At 37.1% G+C, this 12,932-nt stretch overlaps 1 protein-coding gene, 1 long non-coding RNA gene and 1 pseudogene across 2 annotated transcripts; 2 read left to right on the plus strand and 1 right to left on the minus strand.

Annotated features, from left to right (window-relative positions):
• The first annotated feature begins 1,101 nt into the window (after positions 1-1,101).
• LOC148926437 (uncharacterized) lies at positions 1,102-2,741 on the plus strand. Its single transcript, XR_016130180.1, has 2 exons — positions 1,102-1,468; positions 2,514-2,741. It is a non-coding gene; the product is annotated as an uncharacterized LOC148926437 (long non-coding RNA).
• A 5,196-nt stretch (positions 2,742-7,937) lies between these two features.
• Positions 7,938-8,660, plus strand: LOC125189705 (26S proteasome regulatory subunit 6B homolog; annotated as a pseudogene).
• A 218-nt stretch (positions 8,661-8,878) lies between these two features.
• On the minus strand, positions 8,879-11,528 carry LOC125186060 (geraniol synthase, chloroplastic-like). The gene is made up of 7 exons (XM_048082375.2): positions 11,282-11,528; positions 10,895-11,090; positions 10,592-10,832; positions 10,107-10,467; positions 9,793-10,011; positions 9,569-9,707; positions 8,879-9,499 (listed from the first exon to the last, which is right to left on the minus strand). Exons 2-7 carry the CDS (start codon positions 11,087-11,089, stop codon positions 8,951-8,953), a joined length of 1,704 nt encoding a protein of 567 aa, XP_047938332.1. The 5' UTR covers position 11,090; positions 11,282-11,528; the 3' UTR covers positions 8,879-8,950.
• Positions 11,529-12,932: the final 1,404 nt, after the last annotated feature.

A 12,932-nucleotide genomic window follows, 5' to 3' on the forward strand; every position in this document is an offset into this window, starting at 1 on the left:
TTTATAGTATTTATTTTGCTAATAATTGACATATTTGCAAACATAAAAAAATTCAAAATAAATACAAAATAATTAAAACTATTGGGCGGGCTATAGGGCGTCCCATTGCAGATAGATGGAGCAGAGGATAAAATGCTGAGGTGGCGGAGTATAGGGCGCCCCATTGTGGATGCTCTAATTACCAAGAGTATCCATCGGCAAGTCCAATAATTATTTCCCGCGCTGATTTGTAGCCATTTGTAGGCACCTCAAAGGGTGAGACAGTTGACCCAAGAATTTCAAATTGCTTTATACTTCATTTGTCCCAAGATATTAGAGCTCTTTCTTTTGACCACATGAATTTAGAAGATCTTGTTTAGTGGTGTAAGTGGAGTTGATAGTAAAATAAATTTTTACCATAAATAAAAATGACTCAAATATGTTGGAACACCCCAAAAAAATAAGGGTCTAATATCTTAGGACGAAGGGAGTACCTCTTTATAGGAATTAATTCCCTGACTGTTTAGTTAAGGATAGACGAGTCCCCGTCCCTATCAACCCTCACCCTGCCTGGGGCAACTAGATGCTCCCTCCCCCACATATCACCACACCCGACTACCCTTTTTCCACCCTCGTTGCACTATGACTAATAACAATCTTTAAATATTTCAAAAATTTTGCTTTTTAAATTAAATTTTACTATTTAACTTTCTAATTTAATTTTTTTCACATGCCAAGCATTAAATAAATTATTTTACTTTATTTTATAAGAATTCTAATGAAATCTCAGTTGCATGTGTACAGACGTAAAAATCTACACGAAAATTGTTAATACTATTATACCTTTTGACTTTTGATTTTTGTTTTGTTTTATTTTAATGTAGATAATGACATTTTTATGTAATTTTGATATAGAATGGGGTAAAATTGTACGACCAAATAAGGAAAATTCTAAAAGTGACTCTTAATCTAGGACGGAGGGAGTATATAAAATAAAGATCAGATGTCATTTATGTGTGAAAAATCAAGAACGTAGTTCACTCTTTATAGAATGGTATGTTTGTCATTTAATCATGTGTACAAAATTTGAAAAAACTGCAAAATAAATTACTTAAAACTTTATCAAATATGGCGCGCCAATTTCAATTTCCATATACAACCACCAAAACTAGATCTGAGCGACGATCTCTACACCCAAATGATGTCTCTGCAACGGCAACTAGAGTTGTACGAGATTCAAGAAGGAGCACAAGAAGCTCCGGCGCACAGGAGGAAGTGAACCGCATACGGTCGGGTCCACTCGTCGTTGGCCACTTCCTGGAGATGATCGATCAGAACCACGGAATCATCGAGTCGACCACTGGCGCCATTTACTGCGAGCTTCTCGCGCCTTCCTGCTCCGTCGGGCTGCAACGCTGTTCCCGCGCCCGGGGCCGACTCCAGCATTTCGTTTCTCAGCCATTCGGAGAGGCCCGACGTCTATTACAGCGTGAGTCTCATTTTTCCTGTTTACGGGTTTTCCTCTAGCAATAGGGATTTTTAATTCAGTTTTTTTTTTGGAATATAATTTGTGGATTTCTTCAATTGGATACTCAAGAATTATCAGGATGATTTTCGTTGTTGACATTTTGTGAACCAATCTTCGGATTTTATGCATTGTCTTAGTTGGAAGGAGTTTCTGAGTTGCAGATAGTAGAATCTTAGTACTATCAAATTAGTCAAATATTATGTCAATATATTCAACAAAGCCTTGAAGTGAGCTCGAGCTCGAGCTCGATTCACTTGCTTGTGTTTTAACCTGTTCTATTGATTGAAAACACCAGAGTCAATATGTCAAAAAATGTCAGTGTCCGAATACAAAAAATTCATAATATTCCACTACTACTTAGGTCATGCCAAAAGTCAAATCAATCTCGTCACTTAGATATCTTCTGTTAAAGTTTGATTTTAAGAGATGCATTTGTAAGGATGATAAGAATTATCCATTAGTGAGTTAATATGTCAATAGCTTTTTAATAGAGCAAAATGTATTAGTGGTAAAGTGTGCACAAATTTAAACTGATAGGTTTCTCAGAAAAAATCTTAGTTGACGGGGAATATTTCTCAGTTATCACCTAACTTGGACTTGGTTCGGTGCTGATGTATCAATATTTTGGTTGGTAGTGTGATGTTCTTCTCTATACTGAGGATTCACATTAGGTATAATTCTAAATGAAATTTGGTGCAGTGCACAATAGAGTTTTTGAATAATTTGTTGTGTCATATAGTTTTGGTTCTGTTTCATGGTAGTTCCCAAGGATTACACATTTCATGGCTACACTCTTGAGTGCTTTTACGTACTCTTAAGTAGTACTTTATTCTTTCTCATCTGTCCAGTTTATTATTCGTTCTTTACTGCCATGTTGAGTGCTTTTACGTACTCTTAAGTAGTACTTTATTCTTTCTCATCTGTCCAGTTTATTATTCGTTCTTTACTGCCATGTTTATATTGGCTTCATTTTTTTTGATGGACTTATTCCTGGTGACTCTATCAGGAAATTGGAGGATGTGACATTCAAAAGCAAGAAATTCGTGAAGCTGTAGAGTCACCTTTGGCCCACCATGAATTATATCAGAAGATTAGCATAGATCCTCCTCGTGGTGTATTGCTATATAGTCCTCCTGTTAGAGTTTGTATACTAAAAATCACGTTTTGACTGATTGAATACTGTAAAACTCTTATTTTATTTTTCAAGGAATAAAACAGATTATTTTTGACATAATGTTGTTATGTTTTACATTTAATGGATGTTAATGCATGTTTAAATGTATAAGTTAACTTAACAAAGTCTAAGTCTTTGTTTTAGTAGGCCGGTTGTGGGCGGCGTCTACTTTAAGGTAACACGGTCAACCTAAACAAAGAAAAAGAAGAATTTCACAACCTAAATGGAATTAGACTATCCATCGTGAAAGGTTGCAATGTCCGTTCGCATGTTTCTAAGCCTTACTGAAATAAGATGACATTGGTTTGGTAAAGCACTGAACGGATCTAACAGCAAGACTTGTCCTTGGGCTATCTACTGAAAGGCGAGGTCTTAATCAATGTAGGTTAGCATTGAACATACGGTATTGATTATGCATTACTTTGACTTATCAAATGGTGCGGGTTTTTCGTAACCCAATAATCCTGATATATTGGGTAGTGGTGATTAATATCAAGCGGTGCTAGGATTGCTATTATATTGAATCGTGCGCGAGGTGAGTCTCGTTTGATAATGTCCTCAAGAGGAGCGCGAAACAAGGTTTTATTATTCGGAACCTAGCTAGTTGGAGTTTGATCACTCTATGAATAATAAATAAGCGTTTCATGCTAACTCCACTCTTAGAATTAATAAGAAATTAATTAATTAATTAAGTCCATAGCAGACATTAATTAATTAATGGACATTTTTATCTTAAGCGCGGGAAATGAAAGTTAAAACGGAAACCCGGATTACTTGTAATTTCGGATTTTGATGGGGAGAGTTCAATATTACTTCTATAGTGGCTGCTCGTAATATTCCAATTAAAGCTTATATTAAATTGTGGGTTCAATTTAATTAGTAAAAAGTAAATTGGATGAGCCCATATCCAAAACCTTCCATAGATCCTTGTCTGGACACAAAAGGAACTTAATATAAATAGGAGAATAAAAGACACAGAAAATAAGAGTTATTATTTTCTAAAATTTCCCCCCTCCCCCCTTCTAGGCGTTGGTCGAATTTCCCTCTCCTCCGTGGAGTAGAATTTCTGTCTTCTTTATTTAAGTCCTAGTATTCCGGTGAGATCAGCCCACACTGATATTAGAGTACAGTTCGGGAACCATAGAGAAGATCTGTGGTCTAGTATTCAAAGCGTCACGTGGAGAAGCTGCTAGGCATCATCAATTCTTTGGAGAATTAATTAGGTATTATTCCTGCTCCGTAGAAAAACATGTTTTAGGTTTCAATATTCTTAAACCATGATTAATTCAAGTTATGAGCATGATACATGTGAGAATTACACGAATAGATTTTGTCTAAATAATCTGCTAAATAGATCTGATTATTATGTGATTTATTTGCTAGATTAATAATTGTTAAATTATGATAATCCGACGCATCGCTTCCGCTGCCAGTTCCTTCAATTGGTATCAGAACCAGTCTTTGGCTCTAATTATTTGGATTTAAATTTCGCGAATTTCATGTATGCATCTGTTATTTGATTACGAAGCATGTTCTTGTTTTATTTTTGTATTTGTTATGCATGTGAATTAACAAGAACTATCGAATCAAGAACTTGAATTATTCGAACGCACGAGATGTGCTTTTCGTCGGCGCTAGCGCCGGGACAAATCGTACAACATGCGATCGAAGAAAGGGTCGTCAAGCGAGTGGGAGCATAGGGTGCGATCTACCGGCGATGCACGGACGAGAATGGTCTCGTATGCACAGTCGGCGTGACCGCCGAACCATGCGGACCCCGGCTAATCGCGTCGGGCCAGTGGGAGCATGAAGACGAACGTGCGGCGATGTGAACGCGAGCAGTGGGGCTCGTCCACACCGCTGTCATGATCGTACCAATCTTTGCTGCTCCGGCGCTGGACCGCCGACGAAACGATTGGGTGGCTAAGCCACTGGAGATCGCGGAAAAACCCTAACCCTAAAACCCTAACCCTAGTCGTTCCAGTCCTAGCGACGTGGGACCGAGAGCAGCCACGCCGTTCGCTGCAGCTGCTGGTTTTCGCAAGAAGGTCGGGGTGGACGGAGTTCGCCGGAGCTGCGTGGTGGTGGCTGCGCGGCTGGACGACGTCGACGGAGGGATATTCGCGGCGTGTTAACGCCGCAGAGGGAAGAGGAAGCGTCGCGCCTCGTGCGCGGGCTGCCGGCGGCAGCTGGACGGTGAACTCGCCGTTCCGGCGAGCGTCTCGCGGGCAAATCTTCGTATCTTCATCGTGTTGATTCGTGCAAACCTCGAACAACGAGATATCGAAAAAAGATTTTTAATGTTTATTTAATTCCTAAATTAAAAGATATCATTAAAAATAATACTATTATTTAATGAAATAAAATATTTTGGGAAGATTTCCCTAGATTTTAGGAATATTTTGATTATTTTCTATATCTATGAAATATTTCATATCCTAGATGACATAGATAAGAACAATTTAATAGTTTCCTAATTATTATATATATCTAGAATCCTTATTAGGATAGATATGTAAGATTACATTAAATAATATAATTATTTACTTCATAATCTTGAACATGGATATTATATGAATTTAATTTTTCATGTCTAATTAAGATTTAAATAATGTACTTTATTTTAGATATATCTTATAGTATGACATGAATAAGAATTATATTCTAGATTAATTAATTCCTAAACTAAGATACTAAAGATAATAAAAGATTTAATTATCCAGTCAATTAAATACCAACAGAATTTAATTAGTATTAATCTGCCTTAAGGCTAAAGGATAATTAATGAAAAACCATAACCCAAATATCTAAGCGATAATTATGAACTTAAAGTTTATATATGGTTTCCATCGGTTGGACTGCCAAATTTTGTGAAGCTATTTTCTAATATTATCGCCACAATAATCCTATGAAACAGTAGGTTCATAAGGGCGGACTTCTCACACAATAAATAGAATGAACTAGAAAGTGGTTCCCAATATTATCGCCACCCACCTTGTGGGGACGATAATCCTAAGGAACTACGAGTTTCAGGGTTCAATCAGAATTTATGAGATATCTTGATTTTGTTATCAACACATAAACATTGTCATGGGAGTGTGTTGTAGAAATAAAATTCTGTGATGCTAAATCCAATGGTCGTGCTTAGGCAACATTAGGCGGCCATGCCATGTCTTGTGGTCTCTGGACTATTCGTCGGTGTTGTGACCAGTAAAATTGTTAAAATTTTAATGCGTATAAACCTCCTTTGGAGGGTACAATTTCTTAATTTTGTTGTTGTAAGACTTTGAAAAGTTTTATGGTTAATCTACTCAATTTCCTTACATAAGTTTATGACAAATAGTAAATTTTTCTGTTTGCAGTGCAATAAAATCCGTCAAGATGGCTTTTAATCCTCTTTCTGCAATTCTCAAAGAAAACAAACTCGAGGGCCAAAATTACATAGAATGGAAACAAAATTTGGATATCGTTCTCACAGCAGAAGAGTACAAGTTTGTGCTCACTACTCCACAGCCTCCAGTTCCCGCTGCTAATGCATCGGTGGGAGTATAGAATGCGCATAAACGGTGGCATAAGGCGAATGAGATGGCTAAGTGCTACTCCCTCCGTCCGCGATTAGGAGTCCCGGTCACTTTTGCACACCCGTTTTATAAAAATCATAAAAAATAGTTAAAGTGGAGAAATGGTAAAGTAAGAGAGAGAATAATATTGACAAGAGTCTTATCAACATTATTCTCTCTTTTACTTTATCATTTCTCCACTTTAACTATTTTTTATTATTTTTATAAAATGGTTGCGCAAAAATGACCGGGACTCCTAATCGCGGACGGAGGGAGTACATGTTGGCATCTATGTCTTCAGTACTCAAGCATCAGCATTCTGCCATGGCGACTGCCGCCGAGATTATGCAAAATCTTGCTAATCTTTTTGGTACTCAGAATCGAACGGCTAAGTCTCAAGCCTTTCGGAGTATCATGACGAAGACTATGAAGGAAGGCACATCTGTGAGGCAACATGTCCTCGAGATGATGAGCCACCTCAACCAGATTGAGGTTTTGGGAGGGACGATCGATCTCGAGTTCCAGATTACTATAATCCTTTAGAGTCTTCCCCCTAGCTTCCAGCAGTTTAAGCTCAATTTCGAGATGAACAAGCGGGATTACACTTTGGTTAAGCTGCTGACTGAACTTCAGTCGGCGGAGGACCTTATGGTTCAAGCTAAAGTAGCTATGCTGAGTTTGGCGCCTAATTCCTCTGGCTCTAAGCCTCGCGCAGGAAAGAAAAAGGCACCGAACCCAGTGGCAGCTAAGAAGAAGAAGAAGAAGAAGAAGAAGAAGAAGCCTACTGGAAAATGCTTCAAGTGTGGAGAGAAAGGTCATTGGAAGCCAGACTGTCCTAAAAAGGGCAAGACTACAGGTATGCACCATGCTCTAGTAGTCGAGTCATGTTTGGCTTCGACATCTACTCATACGTGGGTTATTGATAATGGAGCAACTGATCATATATGTTTTGATCCTGACTTAATGCAGGTGACAAGATGGTTACATGATCGTGAGATCGAAGTCCAGCTGGGCGACGCCACTAAAGTGGCGGTCGTTGCAGTGGGAGACGTTTATTTGCGTTTTTCTAGTGATAGATTTTTGATTTTGAAGAATGTTTTGTTGATACCTTCTTTTAGAAGAAATTTAATTTAAGTTTCTAAATTGTCTTTTGATGGATATTCGATTTCTTTTAATGACAATTGCGTTATTAAGAAAGATGGTTCTTATATCTGCCGTGGTATCATGGAAAACAATCTGTACACAATCACTTCTACACAGTATAATCAACGTAAATTAGAACTCAATGCTACATCGAAAGTTTCTAAGAAAAGAAAAGAACCTTCAATTTCAATGAACGAAACGTACTTATTGCACCTTAGACTTGGTCATGCCAACGAGAAAAGGATTCATGCGATGGTTGATCAAGATCTTATTAAAGGTCTTGAGAAGGAACCATTTTCAAAGTGTGAATCCTGTTTGGAAGGCAAGATGACCAAGAGACCTTTTAGGTCAAAGGGTAATAGGGCCAATGAAGTACTTGAGCTCGTTCATACTGATGTGTGTGGACGAATGTTAACCGAGGCAAGGGGCGGTTTTTGATATTTCATTACCTTCATTGATGACTTCTCGAAAATTGGATACGTCTATTTGATGCGCTACAAGTCTGAAACTTTTGACAAATTCAAGGAGTTTAAGGCTAAAGTAGAAACGCGTCATGGTAAGAGTATCAAATGCTTGCGATCTAGTTGAAGAATAGCAAAAAGTATATGACATAGTTCCTACCAGGTTCACATTATCATGGTTCTTTGTCTTGTAGATCGATGGATTTGACCAATCAGTTAATGTAAGTGTTATCATGGCAACTAACCGAGCTGACACATTGGATCCCGCTCTTCTACGTCCAGGAAGACTTGATCGTAAAATTGAGTCCCTTTAGCTGATAAACATCAGAAGAGGCTTGTCTTTCAGGTAATTTTTTTTTTGAATTTCCTCTTTCTTTTTTACATGTTAACTAATTCACTAATAAAGAGGTGCAAGTGTGATTGGTAAAAGAAAAGAATACAAGCTCAATCCTATGATTATTAAATTATAGTGTAACTAAAGGCAAACGATGGTATTATGGACAGGTTTCCACTGCTAAAATGAATTTGAGTGACGAGGTGGACTTGGAGGGCTATGTCTGCCGACCTGATAAAATCAGTGCAACTGAGGTTAGTGATATTGCTCTCACTTTACTTTGATTCTGTGTGTTCCCATACTCTGGTGACTGACAAGATACGAATTCTTTGTCGATTATAATTGCAGATAGCAGCTATTTGTCAAGAAGCAGGTTGCATGCTATAAGAAAGAACCAGTATGTTTTACTTCCTAAAGATTTTGAGAAAGGTTACAGATCCAAGTAAAGAAGCCTAACACAGATTTGGAATTCTACAAGTGATAGCCAGGAAAGTGTAGATTAATAAACATGTTCAGACAATATAATTGTGGTTAGAGAAATGTGTGTTGTCACAAATCTGTTTGATGAAGTCAATCAGTGGTATCCCAATATTCTGTGACAAAAATATGGTGACAAATGGAATGCAGGTATCATTCCTAACACTAAGATTCCATTTTCATTTTAGTATTACTAGTGATCCTTTAATACATTTACTGAAATGAATAAATAATATTGGTAATTAAATTCTATAGTATTGAAGATACAATAAAAGAGGATGAGAAAAATATATATTAAGAGGAAGTAAGAGGAGTGAAGAAGAGGGCTTGAACATAATTGTCGACACTCAAAGAATAGGTGTGTTGTTGATGGTTGTAGATCACTTGGGAAGCTCGTGCCATGTTAAGCGCAACTTTGATGATAGAAAAGGGCAATGTGTTATTGTTGATGAGCTCTCCATTGAGATCCTTCCATAGTTGGAATATCTCTTCCAACATTCCACTTCTTGCTGCCTCCTCTGTTGCCAAATTGTTCTCTTTCATAAACAACGGTATGCCCGATGCCAGATCCCCACGCTCTTGCTCCTCCTTGGCAGTCCCAAGATCGTCCCAGAGGCGAAGAATTCGCCCTGCCGAGGAGAATACCTTGGGATAGGGTTTCTGCCTCAAAAGTGAGGCGTTTTGGTCGGTTACACCTTCTCCTATTAGAAAGAATAGGTGCACCAGAGCCATGTATGCCCCCGCCGTTGATACTCCATTCTCTATGTACTCTTCCAAGTTTGGTGCATTCCCACCATTGAACCACTTTGCCTCCACCATGAAACCTTCAATCATGTCTATCCACTGTGACAAAGAATTAAATTAATTGAATAAAACACTTAGATAACTCCTAAATTGTTTGCCAGTACTTACCGTAGCTTTAAGGTAGGGGAGGACAGTCCAGCCGGTGTCCTTGAGCACCGTGTAGCAAATGTCGTTGGTAGTGTTGTACAATGCCATGTAACATACTTTCATGTACTCGGGGAGGGTCTCCATTGCTTCAAGATCCCATCTGTTTTGAACAATGAATACATTAGTATTGTCAAATTATCATGCAATAATGAATTAAAAAAAAATGAGTTGATCAAGATTAAAACCTTTTAATTGCATTGGTGAAGAGGATTAGTTCATCCATTTTGCCATAGGTGTCGAAAATATCATCAATGACTAATAGAATAGCTATGGCCTTGGCCAACTGTATTCTGCAGGTTGAGTATTTTGGGTTAGGGAGAAGCCCTACTGTCCACAAAAAGCATTCCAATGGCCTATCTCTCCCAAATCTTAACTTCTCCACCAACCCTAGCTGTTTCCACCACCTATAACATGCATATATTCATGGGTGTTAGCTAGAAATGTAGAGAAATACTACTTATTTAACAATAATAATATTATACTAATATAGATGCATGACCTTGTAAGTTCAGCAAGTTCTGCTTGGTGTTGAGCTTGGACATGGTTATAATCCAAAATAGCAAGCTCCAAAAGGTCTCTATCATGATCACTCCGGTTGCCATATTCCTCAATGAATCGCCTGGCCTCCAACCTAGCCATCCTCTTATGGCTCGGCACCTTTAGGGCCCGTCCCACCTCATCACTAACCCGACCCTCACCCTCTAGCAGTGATCGTTCCGCAAACTCCATAGCTTCCTCCAAGATTTCTTCCACTTGAGCCCCCATATTTGATGCTTCGTACAAGCTCAGTAACCCTATCGTGTCCTCTCTCAAGGATTCTTTAAACTTATCGCTTTCGCCCTTAAACTTCAGCAACACATCTGATCACCAAAACCAAACATAATTAGTAGTAATAATATTAGGGGCCGCCTAAGATGTGTGTTCTTATCATGTTTTGCCTTATATGTCTTCCAACAGTGTAATAGAACATATATATGTGTGTACCGGTGCTGACGTGGAAGCCAGCCTGGCGGAGCAGACGGAAGCGCAGGGCAGTGGTGAAGAGGTCATCTTCGGTGGAGAAAGCAGAGCATTGGAGCTGCAGTATGGCGTCGATCATATCTTCCAAGTGGTAACCGATTCCTAGCCGTTGGATGTGGTCAATGAGTTGGAGTTGCTCGGTGCTTGTCTGCAGTTTTTGGATAGTCTTCTCTATTAAATATTCTCTCTTCTCCTCTGGAATCACCTGCACATGCTCACGTTATAATTGATGCAATATTAGATCATACTAGTTGATAAAATACACACCAGTTTTTGAAGCTGTGGAGCGGCGCTCCCATTGACGATGGGAGGCGGCGGAGATGTCACAGCTGAGTGGCAGATGGAGAAGCGGCGGAGAGGAATTGCGGCGCCGGCTGCTTGCCGTGGAATTAAGGCCTTTTGGGAACGACACAACGTTTGTGACAAGATTAATGATACGGTGGTGCTCCTTGCACAAGACATCCTGTCCGATATCATGGAGCAGTACTTTATATTTGAAATCAGACTAAAAATGATGCTCACGTAAGATATGCATGTAACTTTTTTGCTTTTACATATAAATACTCCTAGTTGTAATATTAAAAGTAACTTAGATAGATAGATAAGTTAATAGGAGTATTTTGTTTAAATTCAAGTTTAAATGTCGTAATTTACCTACTAAGTGGCTCTAAGAATAATCGGAAATGGAACTTCAATTGACGTATGAATTGTACTCCTTGTTTGCCTCTGGTTGATGTTGAGTATAAGCACGAATATATATTGCTAAACAATAACCGGAAATAGCTAGCACATATCACAAAAATCTGATTTAAACACAAAATGAAAATAAAATCAGTGTGCCTGCGATTTAAAAGTACTGGCAAGTAAAATCAAATAAAAAGGAGAGTATATGGTATGTTTACCTTGCTCTCTTGATAAGATAAGAATTGTATGAGATATGCTAAACCAGAAACTGATATGCAATATATATAGGCAGCAAAATAATGTAAGCTGGAATTAATAAACTAATTAGAATTATGAACCTAGGTACTACTATACTGAATCAATTGATTAACTGTATAAGGTAAAGGCTTACTTTGTTGATTTATTCTATTATTGATTCTCCAAATTGCTTATGGTCAAACCGCAGCCTTCGTGTCGGAGCGTTGACCACCAAATATAACACTCGGAGAAGATTAATAGGTACAATTGGACAGAGACAGACCGTCGACATTTAAAATGCAGTTTACAACAATATCTATAAGAAATTCATTCATTAAACAAATTTATTTCCAACAAATTAAACCCCACTTGGGGATCCCGTTATCTACAAATCAATTCACATGAGAATCTTTATCCTATTTTTTGGTGTTTCATTCATGTACAACTATCTATTTTTTTCTTTTACTTTTTCTCCATTTAATTGATTGAAATTTAGATTAATATTAGTACTAGTATTATGTTAGAGCTAATTGTATCAGTTTGGTAACTTTGGTTCGACAAATTAATTTGAGTTAATTTTGCTGAGTTTGTCAATTCGAAGGAATTAGCTCAATACTTAATCTCAAGATAATGTCATCTAAAACTAATTTTAATTTATAATTCTTGACACCACTTATAACAAAATTAATTAGATTAGTAGATGGCGTGTGGATCTGTTCTTTACATATCATGGTAGTTACAAGAATATCAATTTAATTAAGAGTAAAATGTAAAATACAAAAAAATATAACTAGAAGTTAGTAATCAATTTTCCTCTCAAAAAAAGTATTTCAACTTAAAATTTCACATAATTATCTCAAATTTTAAATTATTTTTTCACAAAAAAAAATTAAAGGTGATTTTTTGAGGAATTTAATGAGACCCTAATTTCATAGAAATCAAGAAAATTGATAATATTGTTATTTTATTCATACTATATTTTTGAAAACCAGCATATTAGTATATTTGAATTGGTATTGATGTTAAAAGAAAAATTTTACATTCTAAGCTGTTTTGCATTATAAACGGAGTAAGACGTCCAATTATGTTGTAGATGTAAAAATACGATCAAACTGTTACTAAAATATGTTAATTCTTTTTATTGATACTGACGTTAAAGAGAATTTATATATTTGGGTTGAAAATTGATATATGCTCAAATTATGTTGTTAATGTAAAAATATCATAACTGTATTGATGTTAATATAAAGACGACAATATAGAAAATCATCTCATGATCTCACTATAATGAGATGAGCAAGGTATAGACACTAAGACACGACTCAACAAATGTGATGAAGGAAGTACATAGTTTAATAATATATGATGTGAAAATAATTGTAAA

Source organism: Salvia hispanica, chromosome 5 (assembly GCF_029641045.1).
Source record: "Salvia hispanica isolate PSC_SH4W2 chromosome 5, Shi_PSC_v1, whole genome shotgun sequence".
NCBI classification, from domain to species: Eukaryota; Viridiplantae; Streptophyta; class Magnoliopsida; order Lamiales; family Lamiaceae; genus Salvia; species Salvia hispanica.